General features: G+C 39.4%; 2 protein-coding genes across 8 annotated transcripts; both read left to right on the top strand.

Moving 5' to 3' along the window:
- The first annotated feature begins 223 nt into the window (after window positions 1–223).
- On the top strand, window positions 224–5,171 carry LOC116325477 (forkhead box protein M1-like). Of its 7 annotated transcripts, none has more exons than XM_039600770.1 (11): window positions 224–460; window positions 938–1,386; window positions 1,573–1,718; window positions 1,897–2,173; window positions 2,364–2,491; window positions 2,722–2,913; window positions 3,005–3,133; window positions 3,391–3,450; window positions 3,669–3,717; window positions 3,913–4,011; window positions 4,220–5,157. In XM_039600770.1, exons 2-11 carry the CDS (start codon window positions 978–980, stop codon window positions 4,231–4,233), a joined length of 1,503 nt encoding a protein of 500 aa, XP_039456704.1. In that variant the 5' UTR covers window positions 224–460; window positions 938–977; the 3' UTR covers window positions 4,234–5,157. The 7 variants fall into 7 exon arrangements, with proteins under 7 accessions (XP_039456704.1, XP_039456707.1, XP_039456709.1 ...); XM_039600773.1 differs by lacking the exon at window positions 224–460 and adding an exon at window positions 526–823 and having other exon boundaries at window positions 2,394–2,491; window positions 4,220–5,171; XM_039600772.1 differs by lacking the exon at window positions 224–460 and adding an exon at window positions 528–823 and having other exon boundaries at window positions 1,603–1,718; window positions 4,220–5,159.
- A 5,874-nt stretch (window positions 5,172–11,045) lies between these two features.
- Window positions 11,046–13,045, top strand: LOC120433836 (homeodomain-interacting protein kinase 1-like). The gene has a single exon (XM_039600784.1). The coding sequence runs from the start codon at window positions 11,186–11,188 to the stop codon at window positions 12,788–12,790; it is 1,605 nt and encodes a 534-aa protein (XP_039456718.1). The 5' UTR covers window positions 11,046–11,185; the 3' UTR covers window positions 12,791–13,045.
- The last annotated feature ends 335 nt before the right edge of the window (window positions 13,046–13,380 follow it).

Below are 13,380 nucleotides of genomic sequence, written 5' to 3'. Positions count from 1 at the left end.
GCTTAAAAGTGAGTTTTAAAGAAGCATTAGCGGCACCAAGCTACAGTTTTTGGATGTAACCTGTCATGCTTTAGTGCTCTGCACTGATCTCAGCTTGTGGTTAATGATGCAACCTTGCCCCCAGCTGAACCAGCAATGACGTTACACTTAAAACTCTGTCATTTTTTCTTAGGAACAGCAGAGGGCGCTGTTGTTTATTAGATAAGCAGGAGCTTAGACTCAACATGAACAAATCCTTATCTGCAAACATCACTATATTTTAATTACATTTATTTTTTTGTAATGTAGTTACAGGATGGTTCTGTACGTTCACATGATAGCGCAGTATGTCTGGAGTGAATGTACAGCGATGCTTTATGTTTTAGCGCAAATTATGTCTAAAGTTGTAATTTGAGTCTATTGAGGTTTTCACTGGAATATATTTTGACTTGTTACATCGGGACAAATACTTAACTTTAATGTAAGTTATATGGTAATGTTTCATTAGTTGTCAAAAATGGTTATCCAGACAAAAGTTTCTCGATTGTCGTAGCTATTATATACGAATACCTTGATTGCTAATAATAAATATAATCCTGGCAACGTTTCATACAGTTAAAAACATTGGCTAACGTCTTTTGTTCTACAAGCTGGAAATCGTCACTAACTGAAGAAAATTAGCCGCTGAAGTGAGGAGTTGACGATTAGACCTTGGTTTTATCTAGTTAACATTTAACCCGTTTAGTGTACGATTTTATTATGATTAGTATTTGAGCAAAATCGGGTTTTTTTTCCTAGTTGATCTAAACTGATTTGCTGTGAACAGCCTTGATGGCTAACGCCAGTAAGTGACTTGAGCACTGACTTGATAATTTCCATCTCCCAGCTAAACGTTACCGTTACTGTTTGTTGTAACAGTTAATCTTGTTGTTCAGGCTCGTTTGTATTTTTTGTGCAGAATACCTCTGAACAACTTGGCACATTTCAATGATCTGACCATGAGACGGAGCCCGACGAGACCCCTGATTCTCAAAAGAAGAAAACTGCCTTTTCATCAAAATGCGACTGATTCACAGCCTGGAGAATCAGGCTCCAAAGAACCATCAAAACCAGCTGCCACTCAGAGCTTTTCTGATGGTATCCGCATCATGGACCATCCATCCATGTCTGATACTCAGGTGGTTGTCATTCCCGAAACAGCAGAAGTTCAAAGTGTTATTGGGGCCCTCACAGCTAAAGACAATGAATGTGGTGCCCAGGGCCCAAACAAGCTCATTCTTCTGAGTGGAAGTGGAAGTGACAACAAGTGGGACTATGGACCTGATTCTCAGTCTGCTGCTGAAGGGGCTGCTACAAGGAGTACAGAAGGACATAAAGTGAAAGCTGAAACTACAAGCAGTTTCACAGGTGACAAACTTTAACTGAAATTAAACCATGTATGGGGAAAAAAAGGGGTTTTTTCATCTTTAAGATAATACTTAAAGTATAAGTGTGGAATTTAGTGCTTGTTTTTCTCTCTATCTGCTTTGATCACCTGTATTTAACTCTTTCTCTGTTTAAGCAACAATGTTTTTTCCCCTTTTTCTTTACTAGTCAATAAGGATGTCACTTGCAATCCTTTAGATGACAGCCTTACCGACCTTCACTGGTTGGGTAAGATGAGCACATGTGACTTGGAGCCAAATTCTACAAAGCAGCTCAGCAGCAAGGAGAACCAAAACCCTTTACAGACTTTTCAGGTTCAGTGCTTTTTTTTGTCACCTGCTGTTTTTCCTTTTATGTGCAACACAAACTTGTCTGAAGGCAACACTGACCCCAGACATGTTGCTGTATATTCCCTAAACACCCTTTCTTAACCAATTGGTCATGACTGGCATATATAATGACAGCAATAATAGTCTAATTGTCTGATTGCAGAACAAGTTCATCCTTCTGAGTGGAAGTGCAAGTGTCAACAAGTGGGACTATGGATTCATTCCCGAAACAGCAGAAGTTCAAAGTGTTATTGGGGCCCTCACAGCTAAAGACAATGAATGTGGTGCCCAGGGCCCAAACAAGCTCATTCTTCTGAGTGGAAGTGGAAGTGGCAACAAGTGGGACTATGGACCTGATTCTCAGTCTGCTGCTGAAGGGGCTGCTACAAGGAGTACAGAAGGACATAAAGTGAAAGCTGAAACTACACACAGTTTCCCAGGTGACAAACTTTTAACTGAAATTAAACCATGTAGGAAAAAAAAGTTTTGTTTTTTTTTTCATTTTTAAGTTAATACTTAAAGTATAAGTGTGGAATTTTGGGCTTGTTCTCCACTCTGTCTGATTTGATAATTTGTATTTAATTCTTCCTCTGTTTAAGCAACAGTTTTTTCCCCCTTTTTCTTTACTAGTGAATAAGGATGTCACTTGCAATCCTTTAGATGACAGCCTTGGTAGGATGAGCACATGTGACTTGGAGCCAAATTCTACAAAGCAGCTCAGCAGCAAGGAGAACCAAAACCCTTTACAGACTTTTCAGGTTCAGTGCTTTTTCTTGTCACCTGCTTTTTTTCCTTTTATGTGCCAACACAAACTTGTCTGAAGGCAACACTGACCCCAGACATGCTGTATGTTCCCTAAACACCCTTTCTTAACCAATTGGTCATGACCTGGGATTTATAATGACAGCAATAGTTGTCTGATTGCAGAAAATAGTTACACTGTCAGATTTATTGACTGTTGTTTGTTTGTTTGTTTTATGTCATATAGGCACACAATACACATACCAGTGCAGACGCTCCTCAGCAACCCATTTCAGAGAGGCCACCATACTCCTACATGGCCATGATCCAGTTTGCTATCAATAGCAGAAAGAACAGGAGGATGACCCTCAAAGAGATTTACATGTGGATTGAGGACAATTTCTCTTACTATAGAGATGTAGCCAAACCAGGCTGGAAGGTACTTCAGAGCTGCTGAAAGTGTGATATGTGTCCAGCTCTGCAGCAAGCAACAGTTTTCAAATACTTTTTCTTTACATTTATAATTGCAGAATTCCATCCGCCATAACCTCTCTCTGCATGACTTGTTCATTCGTGAAACATCGCCAGATGGTAAAATGTCTTTCTGGACTATCCGACATGAAGCCAATCGATACCTCACACTTGATCATGTGTACAAGGTGAGTGCAGCTGACTCATTGCTTTTACGTTGGTGACATCTGAGAACATTTGTGTTACTTGGCCTTAATGTTTTGTTGCAAGAATGCTTGTTAAATGCTTTTTGTGTTACCTTGTGTTTATATAATGATTTTGCTTGAATCCTTGTTTTTCAATTGTATTTTTGTATGGCTGACACCTTGAGAGTGTTTTGAGATTCCTCATGTTGTTTTTTATTTTGTTTTTTCCCCCTAATCTCACTTCACATCTCTCTCTGTAGCCGGGCCGTGATCCAATGACTGCCACTGTTCCTGTGCCAATGCTTTTACTGGCTAATCAAGTAAGACTGATTTACCCATTTCTTTATTTTTTTTTAGTTCTTCAGGAGCCATCTTCAAATCGCACTCAGGCAGCATTAAACCGAAAAGGGACAAAAAAAACAGAAGGTTCATGAATCCGGCTATCAAGGGCCAGAACGCCAAGTTACAAATGTTGCTAGGTGACAGCACAGTAAGGCTCCTAACTGATATAATTTATGTCTCATCTTACTTTTCACAGCACCAAAAGAGGACACTTCCAGATGCAAGAAAAACACCAACTAGCTCTGGTGAGTTAAGAGAAATGTATGAGTTGTTTTATAAATTTGAGACTTGAGAAAAGTCAGAGGTTGGCAAACAAATCGACATTTCAGCTTAGTTTAGAAATGTGTAGTGCAATGTTATGTTGTTGTGTTTTCTGTGTTCAGAGGAAAAAGATGAAACCTCTTCCGCCTCAAACTGATTCCTGCTTTGTGCTCATACAGCTCCCTGTCACGCCTTCTGTCTATCTGCCATCCACTTCCTGCTCCCAGCAGAATGGGAACAATTCACGAGCAGCAAAGAGAGTCCGCATAGCACCGAAGGTAAGGAATTTCTCATATATTTCAGCTTTTTAAAAATGTGTTGTTGTTGTTTTCCTTCGTAAGCTATACAAGTTGCAAACTGCTTTTCAAAACAAGTATTTCTTGGAACTCCCTAGAGTTTACCTTGACAACATTATGTGCATAGAGATGAGTATGAACTTCACCCATACCACTAAGATTTTAATGGGAATGGTTGCATGTCTGACAGGTGACACAAAGTGATTCCCCAGCTGTGATGATATCTCCTCAGAAGAATACGGACTTTAAGGTAGAAGTGAAGGAGGAGCTGGTATGTGTTCCAATTAAATGCGAGACCCCCAAAGCTCCTCCAAAGAGACAAGCCAGCAGCTCACAGTGCAAACAACGTTTGGTTCACTCTGTGAATGAAGAGCCTGTTCTCCTCTGCCACGAAAGTAATTTCTTTGACTCTGGCGTAGCCTGTGATGCTTCGACATTCCATTTGACCTTGTCCACCCCCAGCAAGATGCCTTCTTATGTTGCATCTTTTAAAGTGACCCAGGTGGGCAAAGAAAGCCAAAATATTCTGCACTTGAGCCCTATTCATACACGAGGTGGTCCCACAGTTACTCCACAACACGATTACAAATCTGGATCTGACACGATTTAAACCATCCGACTTTTCCATATTGAAGAGGATTTCTCACAATAGAAAGTGAGGCTGTTGGCGTAGGAAGAAATTTCTAACACTCGAGAATGCTCTAATTTACTCTGGTTGTCAAATATTCAGAAGCATATCTATGATTATACCAAAACAACTTCAAATAAGGCCCACTTGATGCTGTCATTTAAAACTTCTTATTGCAGTAGTTTAGGAGCTCTTAGCTTCACTTTTCTTTTACATCTGCTTTGCTGCTGGAGGGTTCTGGCTACAACATGAGGGGGAAAACGGAACATAGTTGAATAGATTGCAGGGATGATCCAGTTTCAATTACTGTTTGATGTGTTTTACTTCTCTGACTTTTTCATTCATTGGATGAATCAATAATTGCCTCGGTGTCACTTCTTTTTCTTTGAATTTCTTCACATATTTGGGCCTCTTTGTGTTTTATGGTTTTCCTTATTTGGTCTTATTTATCTGTCTTCTTGAAGGATATGAATTCATTTCTTGAAGGAATTAATTATATCTGTCAATAATTAATTAAATTTTGAAATAAATAAATAAATGTTTCAATAATTAATTAACCCTCTGGGTTTGTTTAAAATCACTATCTTTCAGCTTGTTTGTGGCCAAAAGTGTCCACCAATACATGAATTGTGTAATTTTTATTATTTTTATTTTTGGTTTTTGCTATTTTTACTGCATAAAGTTTTTAACTAACATCAGTTCTTTTCATAAATATAAAACAGTCATTACTTTTTACTTTTTTTAACCCTTAAAACACCAGTTTGTTTGTACAATGCACGTGTTGGAAGACAACCTCAAAACTCACCATTTCATATAATCGCATTGTTACTGGATTTTCTTGTATCATTAATGGTAGAGTCTTGGACATGTAATCGATTAACATCAACACTGATTATTTTCTTTTGTTATTTTTGTGCAGGGAAAGCAAAATAGATCAAACTTTCTCTCAGCTTGTTCGTTTGTAAGTATCCACAAATTGAGAAAATCATAAAATCCAACTTTTTTTGTCCAAGTAATACATGCAGCCTGATTTATTTTTAACCATCATTGCAGCTACATGTATAAAAATAATTAACAGTATCAATGATTTTTATGCCTTATTATATTGTTGTGCAGTGACAGAAAAACAGAAAAACTCTCTCAGCACGTTCATGGCCAAAAATGGCCAACCTGTTGTTTACATTCACTTAATGCTATAAAATTCATATATATTTAAAACATTTTCTACTGTTGGGCATCTTTCTTTGCCTTCAGACAATAATTCTGATGGCTAAAGAACCAAATGGGACAGGCAAAAAAAACCCAAAACATTTTTCTACTTTGACCAACTTGATTTTTTAAATTAGTACCAGTCCTAGTCATGAAAACCAAAATATTTTTCAAATTCCGAAACTATACCCTTCAAATACCAGTCAAATTACACATTACTACTAACTTTTTAGGAGAAATAGCAATAAAGTTCCAATTTTTTCACCATGTAATTGATGAAAATTCATATTTTTTTCAGTCACCATTGCAGGTCAGCACCAGTAACAGTAACAAAGCTTCTTTTGCATTATTACTTCTTTTAATGGATAACCAAAAAGAAACTCCCACATGGCATGTTAGTGGCTAGAAATGGCAATTTAATGACCAAATGACCACTACAATGAGCAAAATTTGTATTTCAGTTTGTGCGTGTGTGTGCATCCTCATTAGCAGCAGGATGTGCTAACCACAGTAGAGTGGTCTTTGTAGGCACACTTCCACAGCTGGAGAAAGTGGCTGCTGTTCTAATCCTGCAGGTGCACCTTCTGCACCTTTTTCTCATTTTGTTGGTGGGGTGTGGGTCACACTCTGATTCAGACTACAGTATCTTGGGATCAGTGGCAGAAGCGACTAATGAGCATTGGGAACAAAGCTATCTTGCAGCTGCTGAGGTCACCAGCATGTGCCCCAGCTCTCCTAGGATCACTCTTCATTGGTAGGTTTTAAAAGACTCCCATCCTGTGAAGTGGCTTCCACGGGACAAAGGTATTGTATTCCAAGACATCCAGGAGATTGTAGAAAAAAGCCAGCAGCCAGTTTTCCTTCAACAACTCAAGGTGTCAACATCCTGTCTAGGTCATCCACACACTATTTGTGCCTATTGCAGTCCAGGATTGCTTCTTGCTTCCAGGCTTCCTCTATTCCCCATCACTGACTGCTGGTTCCCTGTGTGTTGTGCTCAAAAGAAGCCCATTCCTCCATTGCTTTGGCATGTGGGATATCAGCGTGGTAGCTTTGGTGAAGGCAAAGACAGACAACAAAATCTTCATCTGTTGCAACTGGACAAGCTGGGGAGGTAGCTCTGCGTTGTTTCCCCTGATTGTGCCAACAAGAGCCAGTTTTCATCTGAGGAGTTTCTCTGCCAAGGTGAACCCCTTTGCCTTTTTTACTTTATAATAATATTATATATATATTTTTTTTTTTAAAAGTCTGTTATAAAAAAGTCAAAGGTAGATCTCAGGCTGCTAATGCAGAGAACTGCATATAGGGTGGGCCCTGGGCACTGGATTGTAAAGCAGTCTCTCTTCAGTAGTGGGACCCACATGGTTTTCCCTTCATGAGAGATCCACTCAGTCGCCGGCTCTTGTTCTCAGAAAATGCTATTACATTCTTTGCCATCAGGTGCTCGGCCTTGACCTCTGTGTCAGTAAAGTCACAGGGCCACCTGTCATAAAAACAAGAAAAAAATATGTTAGCAATCTGTCAAAAATGCATTTAAATAAAAATTACATTACTAATAGGCAAATAAACTGAATTCACAATGTTAGATCATATGGTCAGCACACTGGGCTTCTCAGAAGTCATCTATGGATTTGTCATCTTCAGTAAAAAATGTATGTGCTTTAGTATTTTTTTCTGATTACTTGTATAAAAACTGTCCCATTATTCACAGTGGACACACATCACATATTTGCACATCTGGATCACAAGACATCCATTAAACCACCCACCCATATAGAACCCAGCGGCAGTGGTTCAACTTGACATAAAGAATTTGTGTATGTGTGTGTTTGTGTGTGGTGTCCTGGTTTTCCTCGCACGCCAGACCTGGAGCGTTTTTCCCGTGGGGAAGCTGGCCACACCCAAGGACTAGCACACACACCTGCAGCTGATCAAGACCGTCGGGGGAGCTACATAGCAGTGTGGCTGAGAGCTCCTCGACGCTGGTTGTTGTGTGACTACCCGTTAGTTCTCCAGCTAGTCGGTTTGTGAGTGGGAGCTTGCTACAGTGAAGTACTAACGGCTGCCTCTTATTTCCCGGCGGCAGGAGTACGGAAACGAGAGGGCAGCAGGCACGGAGTACACGGGTACTAGGGAGCAGACACACGGAGCACGGACTTTGGGAAGAAGACACGGCACGGGAGTCAGGGGTGCGCACGGGGATTTAAATAAACGCACTGCATTCATCGCACAGAGTCCTGCGTTTTGGGTCCTATTTCCCCCACATCCCCACGGTCTGTCGTGACAGATAACTTCAAAATCCTGCAGATGTAAAATTTTAAGAAGAAAAAAGATCACAGGCAGCCGAGAACATTGCTGTTTTATAGGGACTTTTTATTTTTTACTACTGTCATTGCTAAAACCTTTATCATTATTTAAAAGTATAGGGAGGCGATTCTAGGATCAGAGCTTTGGGGGTGCTGATGAGACTTCTTCCCTGTCTCTGTGAGTCCATGCATCCTTAAATGTCTCCAGTTGTCCCGAGTTCCCTCTGACTGTCTCCTTGGTGCATTTAAACCCCTGTTCCTCCCTGTCCTCATCGTCTGTTGTCTTCATCTCCGCTATCAGTCATCATAATTTTACCATCTCTGTGCAAGTCTGCAAATTTCTTTATTAAATCATAAGATCTTAAATTCATCAAGTCTCTCTCTGCCTGGGTCCTCGTCACAAAACATGACATCACCGTTTTGTACATTTTAACACAATTTAATCCCCACATTTGTGAAAGAAAAGCAAAACACTTTTTTGATTAGTCTGTAACAAAACCATCAAATCTGATAAAGGTTATTTAAATGATGCTCATAGTTAGTAAGAAGTAAACTGAGTGCATGTTTTGGACTGAGATTCACTTTTAATGTGTATGTATAATATAATACAGATACATAAAAAACACTCCCAAAACAGAATAAATTATTACAAAATATTAATAAAAAACTATAAAAATGGAGGCAACTTTGCCTGTGGTAGAATGTATACAATGTATGAAAAAATCTGTACTGCAGATACTAATTTAATAATACTAATTTTGTGTTGTAAGATTTATGAGTTTCATGCTTTCATAGTGATACTTGGGAGAGCTTGACATTTTTCTCAGGTGGTGCACACTGTAAAAAGTTTGAGAAACACTGATAAGTGTTTCTCTGCCGCATAAGTCTGTATGCGGCAATCATACAGACAACTGGACAGCCCAAAAGTTGGCCTACCTATTACTGGCTGAGGTTTTAGTAGAGTTGTGGCTGAACCACATAAAAATATATCATTAATTTTAATCTCCCCAATCAATGATAATGTTATGTTGGAATGTTGTTAAAGAGGGTCAAAAATGTTTCAACCCAGTTTGTTTTGCAGATTTTGTATAGCAGCTTTAATATAGGGAGGACACAACTTCCAGACTGTATGAGTAAAATCAGGTTTTTTCTCTTCGTCAGTTTAATAGTTTCTGTTTTGCCTGTCACTGTTCCCTGTCTGTTTTCTTACCTGGTTCTTCCTGACCTTGTACTTTCTCCTCACGTTCCCCTCTTTCCTCTCTCCCTCTTTGGACTGACAATCATACACAAATAGATTGTATTCAATTAGATGAAAAAATTACATTAATATGAAATTTTTTTTTATTAAGATCACTAACGAAAAGTCCTCTCTCAGTGTACTTTCAACCAAAAGGCAAATAACCAAACCACATGAACATCTAATAAAAGATATAAAATATTGAAACACTGATCCAACATTATCCTTTATTGATGGATCATTTGTTCTTACACTTTTACCTGAATGTGGCTCCTGTTTTTTTAAAAACTTCCTTATATCCATTATGAACCTGGCTGTCTCTCTGTACACAAACACACACACACAACAGGAGTTATAAGGTTAATGGGCATTCAGTCAGTTAGCTAGTTAGTATCCATTTCAAACAGGACAGTGGTAACAACAGCAGGCTACGGACAATTTTAAGTTTTAGATTTTAAATAGGCTGCATACATTTCAGTGGGAGCAACAGGACGGTCAAATACAGTCAATGGTCAAATGTCGCTGAATTTACTACAGAATAGGACAGATTGTAGGGTAGCAAAAATCATTGGAAAACACGTTTTCAACACTGCAGGTTACCTGGGTGTAAGGTTTTTCGGCTAAAAAGAAACATGACTCCTATCTAACTACATAAAGAGTAACTGAAGGTTAAAATGCTGCTAATATGTCCTGTTTTAATCCAGGCACTCCACCTCCGCTCCGCTGCGTCTCAGCTACCATCGCTCTGGCAGCAACGACCCTAGAGCCAGAGTGGGGGCGAGCTGGAACAAACCATTTTGGGAGGGGGGGGTTATCTATACTTTTGTTGTTAAAATGTTCCGTCTCAACCAAGTACTGTATGCTTTTTATATTTTTAGTAGTGTGTCACACAAACAGCAAATATTGTCCAAAAAAAGTAAGAAATCTTTGGGGGTGCTTTGATTCATTTTGGGGGTTAAATGGGCTAAAATCGCCCCTGAGTGGGGGGGGATTCTTTTCCTACTTGGTCAAATCATCCTACCGTAGCGTAAATTTATAGTCATGTCTATCAATCTGTGCTACCTTATCAGAATATACTACCTTACGTGGTTTATGCCTCCATCCTACATATCTATAGGTAAGACGTTCTGATAGCCAAATCACACTTATCAAAACGACCTTCCTGCTTGTATTTATTTAGGTAGGACGTTCTGATGGCCAAATTACACTATCAAAACGTGCTAACAACGGAGCGTGGTGTCCACTAACTGCAGGAGGACTAAAATTAATTGACAAGGTTTAGCTGTATGCCAGTTTACAGAAGTTTAGAAATACTAAATCAAGAATTGAAATATGACTTCAATTGAGACTCCAAATTGGAGTATTTTTGAAAAAAACAAACAAAACGCATGTTAGCTTGAAGAGTTAACAAATTGACAACAGCTTAAGGAAAACAAGTATCAACTGTAATAAAGAAGTAAAACATAATACTAACCATTTTTCGCACGCACGAGATCGGGGTAGGATCAAATAATAGGCGTGTACTATTAACACCGAAAACATGGGCGTTTGAGTTGTGCGCATGCGCAGTAGCAACACTTGTTCAAAGCATTACGTTCTTTGGCGTAATGCGTAATGCGTAATTCGGTTACGTCACAGTGACCGAGCGCTGCCTTTGATCCAAAAGGCATAAATACCCTGAAACAGTTACCTAGCGACAGAACCTGCCAGCTTGATATTGCGGTTAGAAACGGGTTTTTTTGCCCAGCTGTAAAACTTTAAATATATTTTGAAATAATGGTTTCGGTTTCGGATTCGGAGTCGTGTTCGTCGTCTTATGACAGTGTTGAGGGTTTACAAATGTACTCCCTCATTAAAAGTAAAACATGTAAATACATGGTAAAAAGTCTCCTCGGACAAGGAACTTATGGGCGAGTGGTGAAATGTGTAAAATTAGACACATTTGAAACGGTAGCAGTCAAGATTGCTAAAAGGGAACGCAACAGGATGGTTTGGAAAGAGGCCGCGGCTGCCAAAAAGATGAGTGCTTTGGATAAGGATCGGTGCAATTTGGTAAAGTACTACGAAATTTTCGAGTACAAAACTCGCGCCTTTATATCAGTGGAAATGCTAGACATTAGTCTGCATGATTTCTTGAAGCAAAGGCACTACAATCCACTGGCTCTGAATGAGATTCGGGTGATTTTAAACCAGATGTTTGTGGCTCTTAGTGCTCTGAAGAGCATAGGTATAATGCATGCAGACATCAAACCCGACAATATCATGCTTGTCAATCATTCTCAACAGCCGTTTAAAATTAAACTTATTGATTTTGGTTTTGCCATGTATTCTGCAAACCTTCCACATGGCGCCATAATTCAGGCCGTTGGTTACAGGGCCCCTGAGGTCATGTTGGGCATACCTGTGACTGAATCGGTAGACATGTGGGCTCTTGGTTCTGTCGCAGCTTTTCTCTACTTGGGCTACCACCTGTTTCCCATCAAGTGTGAATATGAAATGATACGAAGTCTTGTTCACATGCTTGGTCAGCCTGAAGAAAAAATGTTAGAGAAAGGGATGCACAGCAACAAATATTTCTGGAAGAGAAAAGGGATAATGAAACACACATGGGTACTGAAGACACCAGTTCAGTATTCAGTATCTACAGGCACTGTGATCAAAAAAAGTAAAACAATCACAAAAAAGTTCACAAGCATAGAAAATTTAGCCAAACACCACCCACAGCCAGACACAGAATCCGAAGTGGAAGACACAGTGGCATTTTTAAGCCTGCTCAAATGGATGCTGTGTATGGATCCTGTCAAAAGAATCACACCCGTTGAGGGTCTGGGACATCGTTTCATTACAATGAAACATCTTCCCGAGGATCCTGCAATAGATTGCTACGCGGAGTCATCCCGCATGAGCATGAAAGTGTGCCCACCCCTCAGTCTAGAAAATGAAATCGAAAACTTTGTTACTTCGAGTGAAATCATAAAAAACAGAAAACAGAGCGGTGGACAATTTGGCCTGTCTTCCACTTTTGACAGCTGTGCGACTGCAGTTGAAATCCAAAGAAACCGACAGAAAAGAGAAGCTGCACGCAAAAAGAATCAGCTTGCATTTAGGCTTGCATGGCATGCAAAAGATGACATGTCTTGCAAGCTAGGTGACAAACAAAAGCCTGGGATGACCCAAAAACCGCTGGTAGAATCTCCCTCTAAATCCAGTGATTCTAGCATGGCATGTTCATGTTCATGTGGCTGTTGCTGTACAAGTACAGACAGCAAAGAAGGAAAAGTCAACGCAGAGCCTTCTAAAGGTCGGACTTCATTAGGGAAAAGAATCAAAAACTTTTTCTTAAGGCTGTTTTGCTTTTCTTCAAATACTGAAGAAACTTAAAATCAACCCTCCCCTACCGGTCATGGCAGATGACCGCCCCTTCCTGAGCCTGGTTCTGTCACAGGTTTCTTCCTGTTAAAAGGGAGTTTTTCCTGACCACCGTTGCCAAAGTGCTTGCTCATAGGGGATCATCAGATTGTTGGGGTTTCTTTCTTATATTGTATAGTTTTTACTCTACAGTATAAAATGCCTTGAGGCAATTGTTTTTTGTTAAAAATTGTTTTTGTTTTTTAAAAATGCAAAAAATAAAATGTAACCAACTTTAATCAAGTCTTACTCTCAAGTGTTTTTTTTTGTTTTGTTTTGTCGCTTGTGTCACTGTCTCTCATTCTGCCACTTTTAAGATAAGATAAGATAACCTTTATTAGTCCCACATGTGGGAAATTTTGATAAGTGTCAACCTGATCTGCTTCAAACTTGAATTGATCAGGACCCTTGTAGCTATAGAGTTGATTTTGAGGTGACTGGATACGGGCTGGTCTCAGTACTGCGGTTATTTGTTCTGCTCTGTGAAAATAAATAGCCAGCTTGTTCCCAATGATGCAAATTATGATTTCATGCAGTGAAATCATAACAACAACCGGATTAAA

Source organism: Oreochromis aureus, linkage group 17 (assembly GCF_013358895.1).
Source record: "Oreochromis aureus strain Israel breed Guangdong linkage group 17, ZZ_aureus, whole genome shotgun sequence".
Classification (NCBI taxonomy): Eukaryota; Metazoa; Chordata; class Actinopteri; order Cichliformes; family Cichlidae; genus Oreochromis; species Oreochromis aureus.
This window is presented reverse-complemented; position numbering and strand designations above follow the sequence as displayed.

Bases quoted from the DNA above. Each gene is read 5' to 3' on its own strand.
- LOC120433836 (XM_039600784.1), top strand. From the start codon at position 11,186: ATGGTTTCGGTTTCGGATTCGGAGTCGTGTTCGTCGTCTTATGACAGT.
- LOC116325477 (XM_039600770.1), top strand. From the start codon at position 978: ATGAGACGGAGCCCGACGAGACCCCTGATTCTCAAAAGAAGAAAACTG. The intron at 2,914-3,004 runs GTACTTCAGAGC...TTATAATTGCAG, and splicing joins TAGCCAAACCAGGCTGGAAG to AATTCCATCCGCCATAACCT. The intron at 3,134-3,390 runs GTGAGTGCAGCT...CTCTCTCTGTAG, and splicing joins CACTTGATCATGTGTACAAG to CCGGGCCGTGATCCAATGAC.